The 23152-nt window shown below is 46.1% G+C and overlaps 1 protein-coding gene and 1 long non-coding RNA gene across 3 annotated transcripts in view; both read right to left on the bottom strand.

Moving 5' to 3' along the window:
* Positions 1-23152, bottom strand: part of LOC309328947 — a 340017-nt gene that overhangs the window by 127320 nt on the left and 189545 nt on the right. The window lies entirely within an intron of this gene.
* Positions 1-23152, bottom strand: part of GLDN (gliomedin) — a 41522-nt gene that overhangs the window by 12855 nt on the left and 5515 nt on the right. Inside the window, exons 2-6 of the mRNA XM_081839011.1 lie at positions 16961-17012; positions 12962-12979; positions 10839-10937; positions 9179-9325; positions 7866-7994 (exon numbers count right to left, since the gene is read on the bottom strand). Coding sequence (XP_081695137.1) covers positions 7866-7994; positions 9179-9325; positions 10839-10937; positions 12962-12979; positions 16961-17012 — 445 coding nt within the window. The remainder of the gene's footprint in view (positions 1-7865; positions 7995-9178; positions 9326-10838; positions 10938-12961; positions 12980-16960; positions 17013-23152) is intronic.

Genomic DNA, 23152 nt, shown 5'->3' with positions numbered 1-23152 from the left:
GGCGGTTCAAATCCCCACAACGGGGTGAGCTCCCGTTGCTCGGTCCCTGCTCCTGCCAACTAGCAGTTCGAAAGCACCTCAAAGTGCAAGTAGATAAATAGGTATCGCTCTGGCGGGAAGGTAAACAGTGTTTCTGTGCGCTGCTCTGGTTCACCAGAAGCGGCTTAGTCATGCTGGCCACATGACCCAGAAGCTGTACGCCGGCTCCCTCGGCCAATAAAGCGAGATGAGCGCCTCAACCCCAGAGTCGGTCACGACTGGACCTGATGGTCAGGGGTCCCTTTACCTAGGCAAAAACCAAGTGGCACCAGCCAATCTGCCAAATGGCAAAATTCCTACCAGGCCCTTGTCCCAAAACAGACGACCCCTAGACAGGCATAGCAAGGTCAAAAGAACAGCCCTAAATATAGGGAGGGAGGGAGGGAGGGAGGGAGGGAGGGAGGGAGGGAGGGAGGGAGGGTGATCCGGTGCACATCGTGAGAAAGAGAAAGCTCTACGAGACGTCCAGCAGCTTAAATAGCCCCTCAGTTGCCAAGCAGAGTCCCCAAACAGCCAAATTCTACCCCAGCAACCGTGGGCATCCAATGGGGTGTTGTGGCTATCTGTAATGGTTGTAAGGGGGTTACTTGTGCATAAGTTGCCTTCAGTTTTGGCTAGATTGCCTGGCCAACCATGCTTTGGCTGACAGCTCACACTCCGTGGCCGGTCAGTCACTTGCAGAATCCGTCAGTGGGCGTTTCTTGAACCTCTTCCAGCATAAGAGCTGTTTGACGCCAAGTCTCCTCCTACTCTCCCTGCGTGGAGCTCTTCTACGCAAGTAAGGGGAAGGCAGAGGCTTGCCCGCGCTCTCCCCACTAGTCTCGGGTGAAGAGTCTTGGAGCCCTCTCTCCGAATCCTCCATCTCCCCCCCTTCTCTACCGGTGTTACGCTGAATTCCTTCCCCCCTGCTGGTCCCCTCTCCTGCATCGCTTTGGAGCCCAGCCTCCACCTCTCGTTCTGATGTCAGTTCCCTGACACTATCCAAACGGTCCCATCCCAACAACAAGGAGACAGTTTAGGTGATCTCATTGCAACACGTGCTCTCCATGATGGAGGACACGATTTTCCAAACTAATCCCCCCCCCCCCAAAGCCACCTGTGCCAGAAAATGCCATAAATAAATTTACACATCCTAAGAACACAAGAAAGGCCCTTCTGGATCAAGCTAAAAGGGGCCAAGAAGCCCAGCATCAGAGAATCAGAAGTATCTTTATTTGCATCAGCCACTAGCCATAGCAATAAAGTAAAATGTACAGAAGATAGAGGTAAAAACTTAACTATAGAAAATACATTTTGGGGGTTTGTATCAACAATCAAATAATAGATATTATTCTAATTGCCCCTGCGTAAAACCTTGCTGTTTTTGCTGTCACCTGATCATCTTGATCTGCTAAAAGAAAGGACACAGTAGGAATGGTTGAGAGACCTGGCATGGACAGTAATAAAGGGGCCATAACCTCACTCCTCAAATCTTTATAAAGAGTGCAAGCCAGAAGCACATGAGCCACTGACTCAATACTGCCATCTCCACAGGGACAAAACCGTTTTCCCAGTGGGATTTTTTGAAATCGACCCTCAAGTACAGCTGAAGGCAGTTGTATATTCAATCTTGTGAAAGTGAAAGCGTGTCTGTATTTTGGAGTGGTTAAATTTTGCAAACAGTATGTGACAAAGTGTCAAAATGTCTAGGTGGAAAATAATCACAAGGTGGACAAAATTTCCCAACTGTGGCCAGATTATTCTGTTGTTCGATATCATATAGGTGCTGTCTAATTAAATTTTTTGCTTTACCTGAAGCCTGGGGTTAATAGCTGTTGTGGTGAAAAACCAGAAAAGTAAAGCTTTTCGTTGACAATTTTAATCCAAGCGCTCTCGTGACAATCTTGCGACACTAAGGGTAGTAGACCAGTGGGGTTTAAACTTGGGGAAAGCCAATAATTAAATATCCTACGCCAAATGTGTAATTCAGCAGAGGGGAGATTAGCCTTTAAGCGCAATGTAGAACTTGGAACACAGGATGGAACAGAAAAAAATTAGATTGAACAGCTTCTGTAGATCCAAGGTGAGGGCCTGTCCAAATCTGAGCCCCCTATAATAACTGTGCTAGGGGTTTAGCTTTAAACACTTCAAGCGCTGATGGTATGCGATTGCCACCTTTGGTATGGAAAAGGCATGTCAGATTTTTGGCACTTTGGTGCAGCATCCTATTTTCACAGTGGCCAGTCAGATGTCCCAATGGGAAACCCCATTTGTTGGAGCAACAACATAGCCATTGTGGCTAGGAGCTAGTGACGGTCTTATCCTCTGTGTTTCATGGTACAGTGGTACCTCGGGTTACAGATGCTTCAGGTTACAGACGCTTCAGGTTACAGATTCCGCTAACTCAGAAACAGTACCTCAGATTAAGAACTTTGCTTCAGGATGAGAACAGAAATAGGGCTCTGGTGGCGCAGCTTCAGCGGGAGGCCCCATTAGCTAAAGTGGTGCTTCGGGTTAAGAACAGTTTCAGGTTAAGAACGGACCTCCGGAACGAATTAAGTTCTTAACCCGAGGTACCACTGTAGTTCTTTTTGCCTATCCTGAAACAGACTGCCGACTGGATATGGCTGGGTTCCAATCTCTCAATGGTGCCATAGTTGCGTCCTGCGTTCCATAGCATGCAACAACCAGGAAGGGTGGACTAGAGGTTCCTTGGAAATCTATGCTTCGGTAACACTGAAGTTCATAAATGTCCAGGGTTATGGGGGAGAGGAGAGAATGCCCTCTTTCTCTATCCATTTCCCCCAGTTCACATTCTCAACAAAGCCCCAGAAACAGCATCTTATCTTTTTGGGTAGAACAGTCAAGGCCCAGGCTGGCATTCCCAATGTGCCAAGAGCAGGATTTGCATTTGGGAACAAGCTTTGACGAAAGGAAACAAGAAAGTCTAAGGACGACTGTGTTTCCAGTTCATCCAAGGCCTGGAGATATATAGATGGCAACTGTCTGAAAATCAGAAGTATATAAGCCCAAGTGCTGATTGCAGAGGAACAATCTGACTGAGGAAGAGGTGAGTTTTGCTTCACTGGGGGGTATTTAAGCAGAGGCTGCTGAAATTGTGAGACTGAGATCCCTTCCGTCCCTCACCAATTCTAGCCTTGCCAGCAGAATCACAGCAAGGAGAGAAATGGATAGATTTAGGCATCAGCATGGGTTCGCCGGAGGCCCCCCACTCACATGCCAAGGCTTACCTTGCAAACAGCTGCTCATATCCCTACCACTAATAATCTCCCTTTCTCCCCCTCCTCCAGATAAGACAGAAGTTAGACACAGCATGGGATGGAATCTGTGGGGTGCTGGTTCCTAGCGTGAGCTAAGCAAGCAGCCCCCAAAATAGTACAAAGAGGAGAGGGCAAGAGCAATGTTCTCCTCTGCCATCCTTGAAGTGGCACAGCCTGTTCCGAGGACTGGAGGAGGACCACGTTCCCACTTCACAGGCTCATTACGAGGGTCCGTGTTAAAAGGAAAGGTGAGACACTCCAGAAATAGGACAATGGGAGATAGGTTCTTTATGGGACATTGCTTGAGAAGAGTGTAGGAACATAAGAAGAGCTCATTGGATCAGGCCAATGGCCCGTCTAATCTAGGATCCAGCCAGCTGCCCATAGCAAACTGGTAAGCAGGATGCGAGCACAAGAGCCTTCTCCCTTCCTGTGGTTCTCAGCAGCTGCTTTTTAGAAGCATCTGGCCACGGTGCATTGCATGAAATAGTACCATATTTTTCAGTGTATAAGACGCCCCTCCCATGTATAAGGGACCCCTGACCATTAGGTCCAGTCGTGACCGACTCTGGGGTTGCGGCACTCATCTCGCTTTATTGGCCGAGGGAGCCGGCGTACAGCTTCCAGATTATGTGGCCAGCATGACTAAGCCACTTCTGGCGAACCAGAGCAGCGTATGGAAACGCTGTTTACCTTCCCGCTGGAGCAGTACCTATTTATCTACTTGCACTGTTGTGCTTTCGAACTGCTAGGTGGGCAGAAGCTGGGACCGAACAATGGGAGCTCACCCCGTCGCAGGGATACGAACCACCGACCTTCTGATCAGCAAGTCCTAGGCTCTGTGGTTTAACGCACAGCGCCACCCGTGTCCATGTATAAGACGCCCCCTATTTGGCGGGACTCCAAATTAAGAAAACACCCCTCGGCACTACCCATGTATAAGAGAAGCCCCAATTTTAAACCTAATTTTTTGGTAAAAAACAACAACAACCCCAGTCTTTTCCCTGACCTGAATCTCCCAGCACTTAGCTTCATTGGGTGCCCACAAATTCTAGAGTATGAGAGGAGGGAAACTTTTCTCTATCTGCTTTGGCTGACTGACATCCAATGCCTTTTTAAATGTGTCAGGGAGTGGGGGGGGTGATCAGGTTGCTTTTGTTTTTATTATGTGTTTTGTGTTTTTATATTGTGATTTTATGTTGCTACCACCCTGAGACCCGAGGGTATAGTATACCCTGTATACTAATACAGTGGTACCTCTAGATACGAACGGGATCCGTTCTGGAGCACCGTTCACATCTAGAAGCAAACATAACTAGTGACGGCATGTCTGCACACACACACGTCACTTTTTGCTGCTTCTGCGCATGCACATGACGTCATTTTGAGCGTCTGCACATGCGCAAGTGGCAAAACCCGGAAGTAATGCGCTCCATTACTTCCGGGTTGCCGCGGAACCCGAGGTATTGGCTGTACAGTGGTACCTCTGGTTAAGTACTTAATTCGTTCTGGAGGTCCGTACTTAACCCGAAACTGTTCTTAACCTGAAGCACCACTTTAGCTAATGGGGCCTCCCACTGCTGCCACGCCACCGGAGCACAATTTCTGTTCTCATCCTGAAGCAAAGTTCTTAACCTGAAGCACTATTTCTGGGTTAGCGGAGTCTGTAACCTGAAGCGTATGTAACCTGAAGCATATGTAACCTGAGGTACCACTGTACTAATATTAATTTCTCCATGCCGTGCATAATTTTATAAAATTCTATTTATAAATAATTATTTATTCATTTTTTTCAGATTAAAGTTTTGCAATCACATATCCAACATACAACATAAAATCAAGTTTCCAAAGAATCTCCTGGACTTCCCTCCTCCTCTTTGTGGGTCCTGTTGTTTATCATTTCCTCCTACATCTTTTATAATAATCCAAATCTTTTACATCTCCATCATGTGCAAAATTCACCATTATAAACTTCTCTCGTGTCACCTCTTACTCACCAAGCCTTGATGACTCCAATCCAGAAAGAGAAGAGGGAGAAGCAACACAACGAACTAATGTACTGGGGAGAACTCATCAGGAAAAAAAACACATCAAAAATGATGACTAGACCAAATGTCTAGGTTGCTCAAAATGGCTTGCGGTCCAAGAGGATGAGCTGAAAGTCTGTGAAGCTGGTAAAGTACCAGGGCAGGACTTTGAGCCAGAGGTCAAGGACCCCGCTCAGCAAAATGAGCAGGAATCCATTATCACCACCTAAATGAAGCAACGGGGCTCCATTTCCATCAGAAGTCAAGATAAAAGCACCACATTAGTCAAGCCAAGTTTTCCCGGGACCACCGATGGAGTTTTTAATTTAAATGCAACCTTGGCGGTTCCAGGTCTCTCGTTGCAATAATGAAAGCAAAATTTCACTTTCAAAGGCTTCTTTTTCTGGACAAGGCAGCATTATCTGCCCTTCCTCCCTTATCTCTCCAAGTATGTCCACAGGATTGGCCCTTGCCTCCGACAAACTCACTTCAGCCACACTAAAGGAATTCCAGGTTGAAGGAGGAGGGAAATGAAAGACAGTCAATAACCCTTTGTGAGGTCTTTTCAGCTTCAGAGAAGCCATCGTCTCAATCGGCACTGAATGCTTAAAGCAGCATCATGCCACACTGAACAGTCCTAAAATCATAGAATTGTAGAATTGGGAGGGGTTCCCCCAATGGCCATCTAATCCAGCCCCCGCAATGCAGGACTCTCAGCCAAAGCATCCCACAAAGAATTCTGGGAAATATAGCTTGTTAAAGGTACAGGGAGTGATTCCAGGAGGACCTCTGTTCACCTTAAAGGTAAAGGGTTAAGGGACCCCTGACCATTAGGTCCAGTAATGACCGACTCTGGGGTTGCGGCGCTCATCTCGCTTTACTGGCCGAGGGAGCCGGCGTACAGCTTCCGGGTCATGTGGCCAGCATGACTAAGCCGCTTCTGGCGAAACAGAGCAGCGCATGGGAACACCGTTTACCTTCCCACCAGAGTGGTACCTATTTATCTACTTGCACTTTTGTGCTTTTGAACTGCTAGGTTGACAGGAGCAGGGACCGAGCAACGGGAGCTCATGCCGTCACGGGGATTTGAACCGCCGACCTTCCCCTTACTGTTCCCCTTACTGACCTACAATTTGCAGAGCTCTTAAACCATCAACCCCTCTTCCTAGTGAGCTTTGGGAACTGTAGCTAAGTGAGGGGTGTAGGGGGTGGGTCTCCTAGCAATCCTCAGCACCCTTAAAATCCACAGCTCTCAGCATTCTTTTGGGGAAGCCATCATTGTTCAAAGTGGCATGATCCTGCTTCAAATGTACAGTCATACCTCATGTTGCATCCGCTTCAGGTTGCGTGTTTTCATCTTGTGTCCCAGGTTTTGCCGCTCGCACATGTGCAGAAGTGCTAAATCGCGACACACATGTGCGCAGATGCGCCTCTTCTAGATGCGAACGCTTCGAGTTGCGGACATGCCTCTGGGACGGATTACATCCACAGCTCGAGGTTCCACTCAAGGGGCCCATGATTATCATTGCTTAACATGTCGGCATGTATGTCATATGTTCCAGAACATATGAAGGGTACCTGGTGGGGCAAGGCTGCGCCACGATTGGACACAACCCTAAATGCTAAGACTTGAGATGCGGCAAGTTTGTTTGGAGGCTTCCTAAGCTTCTGTACCACCGTTTGGCCCCTGCTCAGATCGATGGATGTCAGGGTTCTAGCAGAAAGTACAGTGGTACCTCGGGTTAAGCACCTAATTAATTCCGGAGGTCCGTACTTAAGCTGAAACTGTTCTTAACCTGAAGCACCACTTTAGCTAATTGGGGCCTCCTGCTGCCGCCGCGCCGCCGGAGCACGATTTCTGTTCTCATCCTGAAGCAAAGTTCTTAACCTGAAGCACTATTTATGGGTTAGTGGAGTCTGTAACCTGAAGCGTATGTAACCTGAAGCGTATGTAACCTGAGGTACCACTGTAGATCTTTTAAACTCAAAGTCTGCCCATGGTAAGGGTGGAAAGAGCATATTGTTGATAAAAATAACGAACATTTCTATTGCAGTTTCGAGTGTTCGAAGCGATTCTCGCGCATTATCTAGTATTGTTCCAGTTACAGATAGGTAGCCGTGTTGGTCTGCCATAGTCAAAACAAAACAAATTCCTTCCAGTAGCACCTTAAAGACCAACTAAGTCAGTTCTTGGTATGAGCTTTCGTGTGCATGCACACTTCTTCAGATACACACTGTGTATCTGAAGAAGTGTGCATGCACACGAAAGCTCATACCAAGAACTGACTTAGTTGGTCTTTAAGGTGCTACTGGAAGGAATTTGTTTTGTATTATCTAGTATGTTACCTTTAGCACAACCCTGTAAGGTAAGCTACTATTATTGTCCCCTCTACTGCAGATGGGGACACCGAGGAAGAGGAAGGGGCATGCTTAAGGCCACCTCATGAGCTCATGGCAAAGGCAGGATTCCAACTGGGGACTCACCGATCTGCAGCTTGACATTTTAGCTCAATATGCTACAGCATCACGAAGCACTCACCTGTACACTCTGAGCTGAACATTTTCTCCTGAACCTGGGCCTTAGCTTTCCGCTTCCCAGGTGGCCCTGGAGGTCCTGGAGGCCCTGGCGGACCAGAGGGTCCTGGAGGCCCTGGCTCACCTTTTGCACCTAAGAGAACATCAAAGCAGAGGAGTTACCTTTTGCCAGTACATTTACAAGTTTGGCACATTTCCCTTTGAGAGATGCTATCAAGTAGATTCACGGGAGGACAGAAGGTTGTACAGTCATACCTCATGTTGCAAATGGGATCTGTTCCTGAGCCCCGTTCGCAGTCTGAACAGAAGGCAACCCGCGTCTGCGCATGCGCAGGTCACGATTCGCCGCTTCCGTGCATGTGCATGGCATCATTTTGCGCGTCTGCGCATACGCGAGTGGCGAAACCTGGAAGTAACCCTTTCCAGTACTTCTGGGTCGCCGCAGGACGCAACCTGAAAAGACGTAACCCGCAGCATTCACAACATGAGGTATGACTGTAGCTTACCAGACCCAAGGTCCAAATTTAAACACCGCCATGTCCTATTTTGGGATGTCCAACACCATAATCTGAGGATCTGCAGAGTCCGAACAGCATTGCTTGCAGCAGGTCTCCCTAACCTGGTGCCCTTGAGATGTTGTTGGACTCCAACTCCCACCAGCCTCAGCTAGCATGGCCAATGATCGGGTGATGGGAGTCCAACAACATCTACAGGGAGGAGGCGCCAGGCTGCAGGGAGGCTAGTTTTCAGAACGACTGATCTTAACCAGCTAATTGAGGATCCTCAGTTCCGCAGCTCTACTTTGCACCCATTTTCACCTTTTCCCCTGTGTCCATGCCTCCCCCATCTCCTTTTGTGCAACCCCCCCATTGCACACAAACCACCCCCATAGTAACCTCTTGCATCTTCCTCCTAAAACGTTACCGCAGCTAAGCACTCCTTTCACCCAACTAGAAAGCCGCCAGTGACACGGCGCAACGAATCACCCAGTGGGAGCTGCGTGACGACAGTCTTACATTTTTATGTATATAGGAAGAAAACCCTGCCAAGGAGAACACTTGATCACACCGCTTTAAAGCACATTTTAAAGCACATGGTTTCCCTTCAGAAATCATTGGAACTCCTCACAGAGCAACAATTCCCAGGACCCTTAAAAAACTAGAGTTCCCAAGATTCTTTTTGTGAAAAACCGCACAATTTCAGTGTGCTTTAAACGTATATGGGGTGGTGGTGGCCATTGCTTCAAGTAACACAAAGAGTTCGTTGATATGATGTTTTTCTATGAGTTATACATTCTTAGAGCGCCTGTTAGCTCACCTTCTGCCATGAGTTCATTGTTTGCATCACCTTTGTCCCCCTTTGTCCCCCTTGATCCCTTTTCTCCTCGCTCTCCCTCTTTCCCAGGCAAGCCAATTTCGCCAGGATCCCCTTTTTCGCCTTTCTCTCCAGGTTCTCCTTTCAATCCTGTTAGAAAGGAGGGAACATTCAATACCATTCTTGAGACGTGATTAACTACACCCAGAAGGGAATATCGTAGAATCGAGTGCCCTCTGTGGACATTCCAGAACAATGCTTTGTTTTTTCAAGTTCAATCCATCATGTTTTCCCAGGTGCGTTTGAGCTTATCTGAAGTCATTTTCTCAAAAGAAAGAGCGTGGGGCTCAGCTCCGCCTTGAGCGTTACGTCCAGTGAAGAAGGAAATGAATGATGGGCATGTTCAGAAAGCATGAGGTAACCACGGTTTACCTCAGTCGTTCTAGATCTGATTCCCGACAGGGGCAACAAATCCCTAATCTCACTTCAGGCTGGACCACATACATGCACACACACCTCATTTTTGGAGACCCTTTCACCCCTTTCAAAAGTACAGTGGTGCCCCGCAAGACGAACGCCTCACAAGACGGAAAACCCGCTAGACGAAAGGGTTTTCCGTTTTGGAGGCGCTTCGCAAAACGAATTTCCCTATGGGCTTGCTTCGCAAGACAAAATGTCTTGCGAGTTCCTGTGGGTTTTTCCCCCTTTTCCTAAGCCTCTAAGCCGCTTATCAGCTGATCCGCTAAAAGCCGCTAAACCGCTAATAGCGCTAATCCGCTAAACCGTCAATGGGCTTGCTTCGCAAGACGAAAAAAACGCTATACGAAGAGCCTCACAGAACGGATTAATTTCGTCTTGCGAGGCACCACTGTAAATAAATAATTTTAAAAAATAAAGTGGGAGGGATGTTGGCAAATCTTTGAGGAGGGCCAGGCCCAATCAAAGAGCTATCAGGTGGGATGGGCTTACTTTTAAAGACAAGGGGAAGTTGTTTGTTTCCCTTTTTAACAACACCAACAACAAAACTTCGCCATTCTTGCAGCCCTTGTGCTACAGACCTAGCTGTCTCCCACATGGAGAGGGATTTTGAAATGAGACTGTTATGTACTGAGTTGAATAGGATCCAAAATGCAGCAGTCTGATTGGTCCTAGAACAATAGGATTCAGAATGCAGCAGTCTGATTGGCCCTAGAACAATAGGATTCAGAATGCAGCGGTCTGACTGGTCCTAGAACAATAGGATCCAGAATGCAGCAGTCTGGTTGGTCCACAGGAGCCACCCAATCCAGCTCCAGGTGGAAGTGAATCCACAACCTGATTGGCCTACAGGTGAATCCCAGAATTAGCCAATCACGTGGGGCCCATTGTGTAAATAATGTGTATAAAGCAGACATCCTGGGGGAACTCCCATTCCTTCTCACCACTATGAGCTGAATAAAGAGCATGAAATCCACTCTCGACTCCAAGTATATTTCAGAGACAGTGTTCACACATGCAGTTTCCCACCTCCAGTCTGAAGTGGTACAGTCACCGCAAGAGAACAGCACCACATGATTTGTCTGAACTTCTTCAGAACTGCCTCCAAGGATTGAGGTGGGAAGAGAAGATCCAATAAAGGGGGAAAGGTCAGCTGCATATATCATTCTTAAGTCCAAAAATATACCTGGTTTCCCTCTTTTTCCAATTTCTCCCTTCTGACCAGGGATGCCAGGATCGCCATCTGATCCGTTAAGACCAGGCAGTCCATCAAGCCCGGGAGGACCTGAGAAAGTCAAAGAAATACATTTCAGGGAGTCCCACCCCCTGCACAGGATATTACATATCATCAAAAAGTATTTATTCCATTACTTTTAAAATTGCATTTACCTCTCACCCTTCTTCCCAGGCCTGCTGAGCTGCAGAATTTCTGGATTTATAGATTTATAAAGGGAATTAATTGCATCCCCCTCATTTTTATTAATAACATTCAAGGAAAGGTTCCTCAGTGGTAAATAAACAAAGGACATCTCATGCCAAATGAACATCAGAAGTACATCTAAAGCTAATTAGCATCATATGTGCCCCCTCATTCTTTCCTCCCCCCTTTTTAATTTGCAAAGCTTTATTTTGAAGTTAAAACAACAGTCTCATAAGAAACCCAGAAGAAAAGGCTGCTTTCTTCTACAGCATAATGACAACTGTGTCATCAGTTTTATAATATCCAGAAATTTAACTGATAACATGTGGAGCATATGGAAGGGGGGGGGGGAAGACACTATGGACTAGAAATTAAAAGCAGGCCTACACCATTGTGTTTGCCTTCCAATGGTTTGGAATGAGGAAAGTTAGCAGTTTTTGATGGTGCAATAATGCAGCTGGCGGAAGAGAATATTGAGATGCTGACAACAACATTCCAGAAATATGCTGGAAAACTTAAAGGTTTCTATAATCCACAAGGGAGTAAGACCCATGGAACACAGTGGGGCTTCAGTGCTGAGCAAACCCGCATAGACTTGTGCTATTTGTTCACAAAGACGGCCGTGGTCCTTTAGCAAGAGGGAAGGCCGAACCTCTCAACTTCAACTGAGACAAAAAGTTGTGCAGATCAGCACAATGCCTGTTTATTTGGAAGAAGCCCCCACTGATTTAAATGGAAATTGGAGCCTGTTGACTCTCATTGCACAAAACTGGAGGGAACACAGTTCCATTGCTGCCTCTGCCGCACTCTCACATAGTCATCCGTCCGCGTTTTCTGGAGGTTGTCAGCACCTGCTTCAGCACATTGACTCCTGGAGGAGACCTCAGAAGCCTGCTGAGACTTATTCCTACATTGTGGAACTCCCACCCCACAGAAGTGACCTTTGACCCTTGAGATGTGTGCTTTTACAACCCAGTGGGTGGCGCTGTGGTCTAACCACTGAGCCTCTTGGGCTTGCCAATCGGAAAGTCAGCGGTTTAAATCTGCGCAACGGGGTGAGCTCCCATAGCTCTGTCCCTGCTCCTGCCAACCTAGCAGTTCAAAAGTACGCCAGTGCAAGTAGATGAACAGGTACCACTGCGGTGGGAAGGTAAACAGCGTTTTCATGCGCTCTGGTTTCTGTCACGGTGTCCCCTTGTGCCAGAAGTGGTTTAGTCCCTCTGGCCACATGACCCAGAAAGCTGTCTGTGGACAAACGCCAACTAGTATCATGTGCTAGTATACTATTTATTTATTTATTTATTTATTTATTTATTTATTTATTGGGTTTAATCATAGAGTTGTAGAGTTAGAAGGGACTATGAGTGTCATCTATTCCAACCTCTTGCAATGCAGGAATCTTTTACCCAACGTGGGGCTCGAACCCACAACCCTGAGATTAAGAGCCCCATGCGCTGCCAACTGAGCTATCCCAGGATCTATTTTGTTTTTCTTTCTTTTCTTCTTTTTTTTTTTAAAAAAGCTTTTATTAACAATTTCAATATAACAAATTATCAAAACATATCATAGTCATTATTTTTTTTCCTTTCCCCCCCCACCCCCTTCAAACCCTCCCTCCCCCCTCCCAGAGACTTCCCTCTGCTTCTCTCTCTGATATCTCAGCACATATTATTCTCTGCATCTTATAAAATTATACATATCCTTACATTATCTATCTGCCATGCTATGATAGTATACAATTTTTAGTCTACAGTAGTATACAAACAGGGGGAAGGGGAGGCAGGAGATAAATAGGGAAGGACAGTAAAAGCAGCTATTTCAGCTAGTGCTTAAGCTTAGAGACAGGATCCATTGCATACAGTGAGAACATACAGGAGACGGGATATTACCTGGTATTCCTGGTGGTCCTAGAGACATACAGAGAGAGAGAGAGAGAGAGAGAGAGAGAATAGTCAGTGCATTCCAAACTCAGTTCCAAAACTGGAAATAACACTCCAATGAATATCCCAGTACAGTGGTACCTCGGTTTACGAACTTAATCCGTTCCAGAAGTCTGTTCTTAAACCAAAACCGTTCTTAAAATGAGGTGCACTTTCCCTAATGAGGCCTCATGCTGCTGGTGCCCTTCCACCGTTCGGCTTCCATTCGTAGACAGAGGTAAAGTTCGCAAACCAGGACACTACTTCCGGTTTGGAGGAGTTTGTAAACCGTATTGTTCTTAAACAGGGCTGTTCTTAAACTGAGGTACCACTGTATCACGCTGAAAATTACATTGAAACAAACAAAGGATATGTGTAACCATTTAGGTAGGGGTGGAGAAAATATTTCAGCCTAAGAGACAGGTTCCCTTCTGGGCAGCTTTTTTTGGAGGGGGCAGTGTCACATGTGAATCAAAAGTTTATGGCTAAATGAATGTAAAATGGGAAGATATTAATTAATTATCCCAGCACACCAGGTCTGAAACAACAATGTACATAGAGGACTACACATGTGAAATGGATTTCATATTTATAAGATGTAACAGAGGCGCTGTTTGTAAGTAGGAAGTAATAATAATAATAATAATAATAATAATAATAATACAGTCATAGCTTGGTTCTCGAATTTAATACATTCCAGGAGTCTGTTCAACTCTTGAAATGGTTCGAGAACCAAGGCGTGGCTCAAAGTTTATTTACAGAAACATTGCAAAATTAAGGAATGTTAGAAGGATGTTGGAATTAAGTAATGTGGTTTTAGCAGAAATGATATAAAGGATTAGGTAAAAATTGATTTTTTAATTAGAGAAAGACGAGAATGTAAAATTACAGTATATTAAGATTTTTTAATTAGAGAAAGCCGAGAATGTAAAATTACAGTATATGAAGATAAATTATTAGGATAAAAACAAAGCCAGAAAGGATTTGCTGAAATGTCTAATTGAATTAGAATACAAAAAAAGGAGGTGTGAGGAGGTCAAGGAAATAAGTAAAGGAAAGAAAGTTATGTAAAAGTTTGAGCTGTTTTTTCTTCTTCTCTTTTTTCTTTTTTCGAATTGTTTGTATTTTTGTATTGTATTTTCTGTATTTTTTTTTTGTTTTTTCTAATTTTCTCTTTGTGATCCTTAAAATTTGAATAAATATTATTTTTAAAAAAAGAGAGAGAACCAAGGCGTGGCTTCCGATTGGCTGCGGGAGCTTCCTGCAGCCAATCGGAAGCAGAAGAGGCGGAAGTCATGTCAAACATTCAGCTTCCGAAAAACATTTTCGGTTTTTGATCGTTTGGAAGTCAAAACGTTTGAGTTTAAAGGCATTCGGCTTCCAAGGTTTCACTGTAATAATAATAATGTGGTCAGCTGCAGGAATGGACTAACGACAAGTGAAGGATCAACTGGACATTAAATAAGGGAAGATGCAGCTATGGGAGGAAACGACTGACATATGTTTGCCACAGGAGCGGGAAACCTGATTTTAAGAAATTGTATTAAATTAAAGTAATTTGCTTTGATTTGTAATAATTTGGAAATTAATGAAAATAATTTTTAAAAGAAGATAAATGAATGTAAATTTACCTCTGTACAGCAGGCTAGTTGCTGTACACACTGACACTGTCACAACCCCCCTCTATGTCCTCTATCCTTCTCAAGGACACCTTGCAGCCAGGTGAGAACACTCAAGGAAGGTGTGAAATGAAACCTAAGTGGGATATGGCCTGGGGAGAGTGGATGTGCCTTGTGAGAGTCCCAGAGGAGAGACAGAGAGCTCAAGCCTGATGTTCCCCATTCCTGCTTTGAAACAAAGATGGGTAAACTAAGCCAGTTTGACTACAACACCCATCAGCCCTGACCATTGGCCATGCTGACAGGGGCTGATGGGACTTGGAGTCCAACTTGTGGAGAGTCACATGTTTCCCATCTCTACAGGTTTTCGGCAGCCAGCAGTCCACACCCTCCTCCACAATTCGGCTACCAGTCTCTGAGTTTACACATGTACATTGGCTGAACATAAGATGGGCATAGCTGTAAACGTTTCCCTTTTTTTAAGGGAAATTCCCTTATTCCAAATAGGATTCCTCACAAGAAAAGGGAAAAGTTGACAGCTACGAAGATGGGAGGTTGGCAGCCTGAAGAACAGGGTGCAAATGCTCTAAATAAATAAATGTGCTCAAAAGTAAAATGAAAATGGCGGATTAACTTTGCGAAAAATGTTTGCCTCGCCTGCTCGAGAAGGGAGCATTGGTTGCTGCTGTATTTATGTGGGAAACTGCTCACAATACGCACAACATAATACTTTGAAAAATACAGAAATGTAATCCTTCCCTCTACCACCACCCAATTCAGTTCACTGGTGGCTAATCTTTCAAAACAAACAAACAAACTTCCTTCTCTGTTCCAAGCCCAGCACCCGCTTAAATTTCAGCCAGTTGCTCTTTTGACAAAGCATGCATTCCTCAGGGTAGTCTCATTGCAGAGGATAGTGGCACACTCGCTTTTTCACTCCTGCCAGCCAACATAATCCAGTCCTTTACACCTTTGTATTTTTGGTGCCTCCCTAGAAGCTCTCAGCATCTCAGTTTGCAGCACACATGAAAATGGCACATGGGATCTGAAGGCTGTGCCAAAACAAAACAACAGATCTGGATTAAATGGTGGCAAAGATCCTGCTTTAAGGCTCCCTCATTCCTGCTTGACTGTTGGGAACCTGAAACTAGCAATGGGCAAACTGATCAATTTGTGTCTCTAACCGTTTCTCATTTCGTCCAATCTTAAATTCAATTCTTCACATCTCCAAATCAGTTTGTGGGTTGTTGGTTTTTTTAAGTCCTTGTGCAAATTCATCAGCCTTTGCATGTAAGATGTGTAGAATTACGTAGCAGCGACTCGTCCCCATTGTATCTAGTCCAGGTATGAGAAATTGGACCTTCCAGATGCTGCCATCATTCCTGGCTATTCACCATGCTGGTTCAGCAACATCTGGAAGGACAACGGTTCCCCACATCTTGAAAAATGGACGTCAAGTCATTGTTTATCCCTGAGGTCCTAGGCCAAAAATGCACTTGATGGACTGTGCTGGATCTTGATAGCCAACAAGCTCCATTTAGACCAGGGATGGGGAACCTGTGGTTATCTACACTGGACTGTGGCTCCCATTATCCTTGACTAGTGGGAGACCAAGGATAAATGAAGAACATGGAAGCCAAAGCTAATGGAAGCCACAGGTTTCCATTAGCCGTGTTGCCATTAAGAAAGCAGTCCAAAAGTACCAGTAGTGCCATTTCTTTATCAGGACCAACCTGAAATATCGCAAACTCGCTTAAGTTAGCAACTCCTTTCCCCGAACTTGCTGGCCTCAAGGTGTTTCGGACTCTAATTCCCATAAGCCCCAGCCAGCATAGTCAATGGTCGGGGATGATGGGTTTTGCAGTCCAGTAGGAACAGGTTGCAGAAAGCTGGGTTAGAGCATGGGTAGGCAAACTAAGGCCTGGGGCCCGGATCTGGCCCAATCGCCTTCTCAATCCCGTGGACGGTCCAGGAATCAGCGTGTTTTTACATTAGTAGCATGTGTGCTTTTATTTCAAATGCATCTCTGGGTTATTTGTGGGGCCTGCATGGTGTTTTTACATGAGTAGAATGTGTGTTTTTATTTAAAATGCATCTCTGGGTTATTTGTGGAGCATAGGAATTCATTCACTTTCCCCCAAAAAATATAGTCTGGCCCCCCACAAGGTCTGAGGAACAGTGGACCGGCTCCCTGCTGAAAAAATTTGCTGACACTTAGACATGCTCCTGTTTAGAGCAGCTTTGGGTAGTGATACTGGTGGCAAATTTCTCCCACTGGTGTAGCAGCAATAAAATAGGCACAGACAGAAAGAAGTCCCCAGTTTGCCCAATCACAAATTCTCCAGCATACCTGTCAAGCACACTCCCTTTGTGCTGTTGCAGATCTCGATCATCACCCGGACCTGAAATCACAAAACACGGTATCTTTATGGCAGGGTGCAGAATGTGAGATTTAGACAGCTTCCTACCATTCTACCACATCAGAATAATGCTTTAAGACAGAGTGTGCCACGACTCGAGATAAATAAATCAATTAAATGCAGAAAGGTTGCCCTCAGCTCCAAAGCACAAAGCCATGGAGCCCAGCTCTAACAGTTGCTGCTGGTCAAAATGGATTTATGACATTTCCAGGGTGAGAGGCAATCTGAATGTCTACATGCTTAGCTTGTTCCCATACGAATCCAGAGGTTAGACAGGCCTTTGGTGTGATCCAGCAAAACTCGTCTTATGTTCCTAAGAAGTTGCCCGTTGCATCTCTGCAAGCTTAAATACTCTGAGTTCTTCCGATCATTATTTTTTGGATCAGGGAGTTGGAGAATTCAGTATCCTTCTGCATCAGGAATGAATGTCACTCAACCACCCCCAAGGCATAGACTAAGCAGGATCTTCAGAGGTGGCTGCCCACTGTGTCTCTGCATGTCAAAAAGCCCAACTTTGCCACCTTCCAACCAGCCTCTGCTGCTGCAGGACGAGATGGTTCTGCTGCATCTCTGTGCCTTAATCCAATCACACCTAATGAAGAGGTACAGAGTAATTCTACATCCTTGCTGGAAGATCCCTGTTGTGTCTCTGCTTGAGTCACTGTCCAAGGTAAACCTGCCAAACAGGAGACAAGTCTAGATCTGCAACTCATGCTGAAGCCCAACAAACGTGCGGGGGCTACCAAAGGCAAGTTGTCCTTTATAACTTGAGGCCCAAATACAGTCTTAAAGATTTGCTTCCCAAGTGTGTCAGACCAAACATTTTTGAGTGTACGAGTACCCAGGTGAGCTGCCCCTCTGCTTGCAATTATACATTAAGCATAGAGCTGGAAGGGATCTCAAAGGCTCTCTAGCCCAACCCCTGCCCGTGATCCACTGATACAGCATCCCACTTGGGTGGCAAACCAGCCTCTGCTTGAAAACCTAACAGGAACAAAAATCCAGTTTCCAATTTGAAGTGGATCTGTGATCTTTTTAAAGGTAAAGGTAAAGGTAAAGGGACCCCCGACCATTAGGTCCAGTCGTTACCGACTCTGGGGTTGCAGTGCTCATCTCGCTTTATTGGCCGAGGGAGCCGGCGTACAGTTCCGGGTCATGTGGCCAGCGAACCAGAGCAGCGCACGGAAATGCCATTTACCTTCCCACCGGAGTGGTACCTATTTATCTCCTTGCACTTTGACGTGCTTTTGAACTGCTAGGTTGGCAGGAGCAGGGACCGAGCAACGGGAGCTCACCCCGTTGCAGGGATTCGAACAGCCAACCTTCTGATCGGCAAGTCCTAGGCTCTGTGGTTTAACCCACAGCGCCACCCGCGTCCCGTGATCTTTTTATTAAGTATTAATTAATGACTTCTTTTCTACAGCGGTGGTAATAAACCTCAGGACTGCAGGCAAATCGTGGCCCTCCAATCCTTTCTATGTGGCCCTTGGGACCCCCTCCCAGGCTGTACTCCCAATGTATTTGAACTCTGATAAGCTGGACAGAGGACAGAAGAGAGCTTGGTGGGGGGGGTAGTGGCCACGGCACCAAGGAAATAATTTAAAGGGATGAATGCTGGTTACTTTTTGTACAGACATCACTGCTGACAAACCAGGGAATGTAGTGTTCCAAAGGAGGGCAATGTTAGGACAAGCGTCAAAATGCAACCTAAGCTCGTTTTTTAAAGAACACATTGGCCTTAACTGCTAAGGCCATGGGGGGGGGGTGAATCTATGTTTTTTAATCAGGCATCAGAATAATTGGGTACCATGCTCCCTTTCATTCAAAGCATAAGCACCAGAGTGAATTCCCAGCAACTCTCCAATGTTATGACTTGTGATGTTCTGGCTGGGAGCAGGGTGTGCCCTCCATCTGCGCCCTCCATCCTAACCCCCCCCCCTTTGCTGCTGCAAATCTCAGACCCTCCAAGTGCTCCTGTTTCCCAGGGACAGTCCCGGATTTACAGAAGCTGTCCCTGTTTCTTATTTGACCCCGGAATGTCCCACTTCTCCTTAAAGGTAAAGGGACCCCTGACCATTAGGTCCAGTCGTGGACGACTCTGGGGTTGCGGCGCTCATCTTGTTTTATTGGCTGAGGGAGCCGGCATACAGCTTCCGGGTCATGTGGCCAGCATGACTAAGCCACTTCTGGTGAACCAGAGCAGCGCACGGAAACGCCGTTTACCTTCCCGCCAGAGCGGTACCTATTTATCTACTTGCACTTTGACGTGCTTTTGAACTGCTAGGTTGGCAGGAGCTGGGACCGAGCAACGGGAGCTCACTCCTTTGCGGGGATTCGAACCTCCGACCTTCTGATCAGCAAGTCCTAGGCTCTGTGGTTTAACCCACAGCACCACCCGCGTCCCTCCGCTTCTCCTTAGGACATCCCTATTTTCTTCAGAGAAATGTTGGAGGGTATGGTGTTATGCAACCCCTGAGCCAAGGAGATAAGTAACTATACAACGTTCAGAAGACATCTGAAGGCAGCCCTGTATAGGGAAGTTTTTAATGTTTAATGTTTTATAATATTTTTATATACATTAGAGTGGCTGGGGTAACCTAGTCAGATGAGTGGGGTATAAATAAAATAATAATAATACTGATGGTGGTGGTGGAATAGGACATCCCTATTCTCATCAGAGAAATATTGGAGGGTATGAAATCTTCAATTGGGGAAGCCAACACAATGTCCTGTGGGTGCTGCTGGACTCCAACTCCCATCAGTCCCAGTCAGCATGGCCAATGTTGGGTACCTGGGACTTTGAAGTAGGGAGCCCTGGGAAGCTGCCTTCTACCAAATCAGACCACGAGTCCATCAGGTTCAGTATTGTCCACACTGGTGGGAAGTGTCTCTCCAGGATTTCAGACAGGGGGCAGCATTCCCATCCTTACCTGGAGATGCCAGGGATTGAAATTGGGGCCTTCTGCATACAAAGCAGATGCTCTCCCACTGAGCTACGTGCATAGAAGCAAGATTTATAACACTATCATTTTCACATCCCTTTTTTCTCCCTGCTACCATTGATGCCATCCTAGTTTTCTGGTTGTTCTCCTTCCCTAAGTACATCCATTAAAATGAATGAACGGGTTTATTCTGAGAAAGCTTTAGCTGGGTACGGGTCATACAGCATCATTATTGTTCTTCTTCTTATTATTATTATTTTCAAACAACTTACAAATTAAGATATATGGCAAATATACATGTCTGTAAAAGGTAAAACATAAAGGACCCCTGGACGGTTAAGTCCAGTCAAAGGTGTCTAGGGGTTGTGGCATTCATCTCCCTTTTTAGGCCAAGGGAACTGGCGTTTGTCCACAGACAGCTTTCCGAGTCATGTGGCCAGCATGACTCCATCGCTACTGGCGCACCATGATGAGTGCCAGACTGCATGGAAAGGCTGTTTACCTTCCCGCCACAATTTATCTACTTGCACTGGCGTGCTTTCAAACTGCTAAGTTGACAGGAGCTGGAACAGAGCAATGGGATCTCATCCCATCGCGGTGATTCAAACCATCGACCTTCTGATTGGCAAGCCCTAGGCTCAGTGGTTTAGACCACAGCGCCACCCACGTCCCATACATGTATATGTAGGCTTGTTTAAACAAGAAAGGTTTTAGCAGGTACCTAAAACAGCACAGAAGGGATACGGGTGGCGCTGCAGGTTAAACCACAGAGCTGATCAGAAGGTCGGAGGTTCGAATCCCCGCGACGGGGTTGAGCTCCCGTTGCTCAGTCCCTGCTCCTGCCATCCTAGCAGTTCAAAAGCACGTCAAAGTGCAAGTAGATAAATAGGTACAGCTCCAGCGGGAAGGTAAACAGCGTTTCCATGCACTGCTCTGGCTCACCAGAAGCAACTTAGTCATGCTGGCCACATGACCTGGAAGCTGTACACCGGCTCCCTCGGCCAGTAAAGTGAGATGAGTGCTGCAACACAGAGTCGGCCACAACTGGACCTAATGGTCAGGGGTCCCTTTACCTTTACCTAAAACAGCCCAGATAAGGAGTTTGCCTAAGATCAATAGGCAGGCATTTCCAAACTGTTCATATCACCCAGGAGTTTATCCTGTGTTATGTACTGAAGTTCTCACCCTGGGCCAGCAGGGGGATACTGTAGATAGTTTTCACTCAGGTCCACATATGCAAATAAGAAAGTGAAAGTGACGTTCAGTGATTGGATAGTTACAGAAAGTGTTACTGTTGCTTTGTAGTTGAGCTCTATATAAGCAGGTTGGCTGAACCCTTCAGGCCAGTTCTGTTTGGGGCCTGTGAATAAACAAGAGCTGTTTGAAGAATCGCTGTGTCGTCTGATATGTTCACCCACAATTTAACATCCTGCATAACAATAACATAATTCCATATTCTGTACAACCACTGAAAACAAGGATGGGGCACCTGTGGCCTTCCAGATGATTCATAGATTTGCAGAGAGACCCTCAGGATCATCCTGCCCAACACCCAGCAATGCAGGAATGGGCAACTGTCCCATATGGGGATCAAACCTGCGACCTTGGCATTATCAGCACCATGCTCTAACCAACTGAGCTATCCAGGATGATGTTGGACTCCAACTCCCATCAGCCCCAGCCAGCATGGCCAATGGCTGCTGATGATGGGAAGTGTAGTCCGGCAACATCTCGGGAGCCACAGGCTAACCCCATCCCCAGTTTTAAAGGTACTGAAGGATCTGGTTCTCTTCTGCATCTAGACACACGACCCATGTTTGCCTTTGGGAAATATTTTGAGCCTTTGCCTTTGGGCGGGCTTGAGAAAAGAATGTGAGATTATTAGCAAGCCCTATCTGGAACGTGAGCAAACTCTGCTCAGCGACATAATACAAATAGGGTTGATGAGCAAGGAATTTTGGACGCGCATCAAAGTGCTCCTCTCACATTCCATGCGGCGCTTTTCACCGAACTGAGAATGAGTCATTTACTACAGATTTGGGCTTCTTTGTTTTGCACTGTCGTCCAATCTATAGCCATGCCAGAATATCACGACTGCATTCCAGATTCCTTGCCCTCTCCTTTTTGCTTATTTTGCTTTCATTTCCACACTTTTGTTCACAAAGTCGGGCGACTGATTGCCCACTCGTTGCAGAGCTTCTTCACCAAAAACATTTCATCAACTGGCATAATCATAGCGAGAGTCTATTAAGAGAGAGCGGGAGAGCGGGGAGTGGGGGTGGAGGAGGACGAATTTGTCCTGCAATTTCTTTTGACACAAAAGAATGAATCGAGGGATGAAAAAATGGCCACTGATTTTTCGTTGTTGCAATACTTGTCTCTAGATCGGGAGCTATAGAAGACATAGGAATGCACCCAACAAAAAGGATGAAAGCCTCTTTCTTTTACCCATAGAATTTCCACACCACTGTTGCCAAGCAAAAACAGTGGGATATAGCAAAAAGGCGGAAGATTTATATGATCTGAAGAAAAACCAGAGTATGAGACGGGGGGGGGGGTATAGGACAGGATAGAGGCCTGCAATGGACCCCCTACACTCAGCCCACACCTACAGCATACATGTAAAACACTATAACGGCACTTTTAAACAGCCATGGCTTCCCACAAAGAATTATGGGAGCTGTAGTTTGTTCAGGAGGCCAAGGGTTGTCAGGACACACACACACTCCTACAATTCCCAGAGTTCCCTGGGAAGATGGTTTGATTGCAAAGCCACTCCAGCCACTTAATTCGTGTAGACACAAACTAACTGAGATTTCCCACCCACTCCGAGGATCTAGACAAAGTAAAACAACCCTGGGAAACAGCTTTAGGGGAAAACTGATGGCTAGCTAGAGAACAACTAAAACTGAAATATACTCAGAGTCGAGAGTGGATTTCATGCTCTTTATTCAGCTCATAGTGGTGAGGAGGAATGGAAATTCCCCCAGAATGTCTGCTTTATATATGTTATTTACACAATGGGCCCCACGTGATTGGCTAATTCCGGGATTCACCTGTAGGCCAATCAGGTTGCGGATTCACTTCCACCTGGAGCTGGATTGGGTGGCTACTGTGGACCAATCAGACTGCTGCATTCTGGATCCTATTCAGCTCAGTACATAACAAAAACCCAATCGT

The sequence above is a fragment of the Podarcis erhardii genome, assembly GCF_964252035.2.
Source record: "Podarcis erhardii genome assembly, chromosome: 14".
Classification (NCBI taxonomy): domain Eukaryota; kingdom Metazoa; phylum Chordata; class Lepidosauria; order Squamata; family Lacertidae; genus Podarcis; species Podarcis erhardii.
This window is presented reverse-complemented; position numbering and strand designations above follow the sequence as displayed.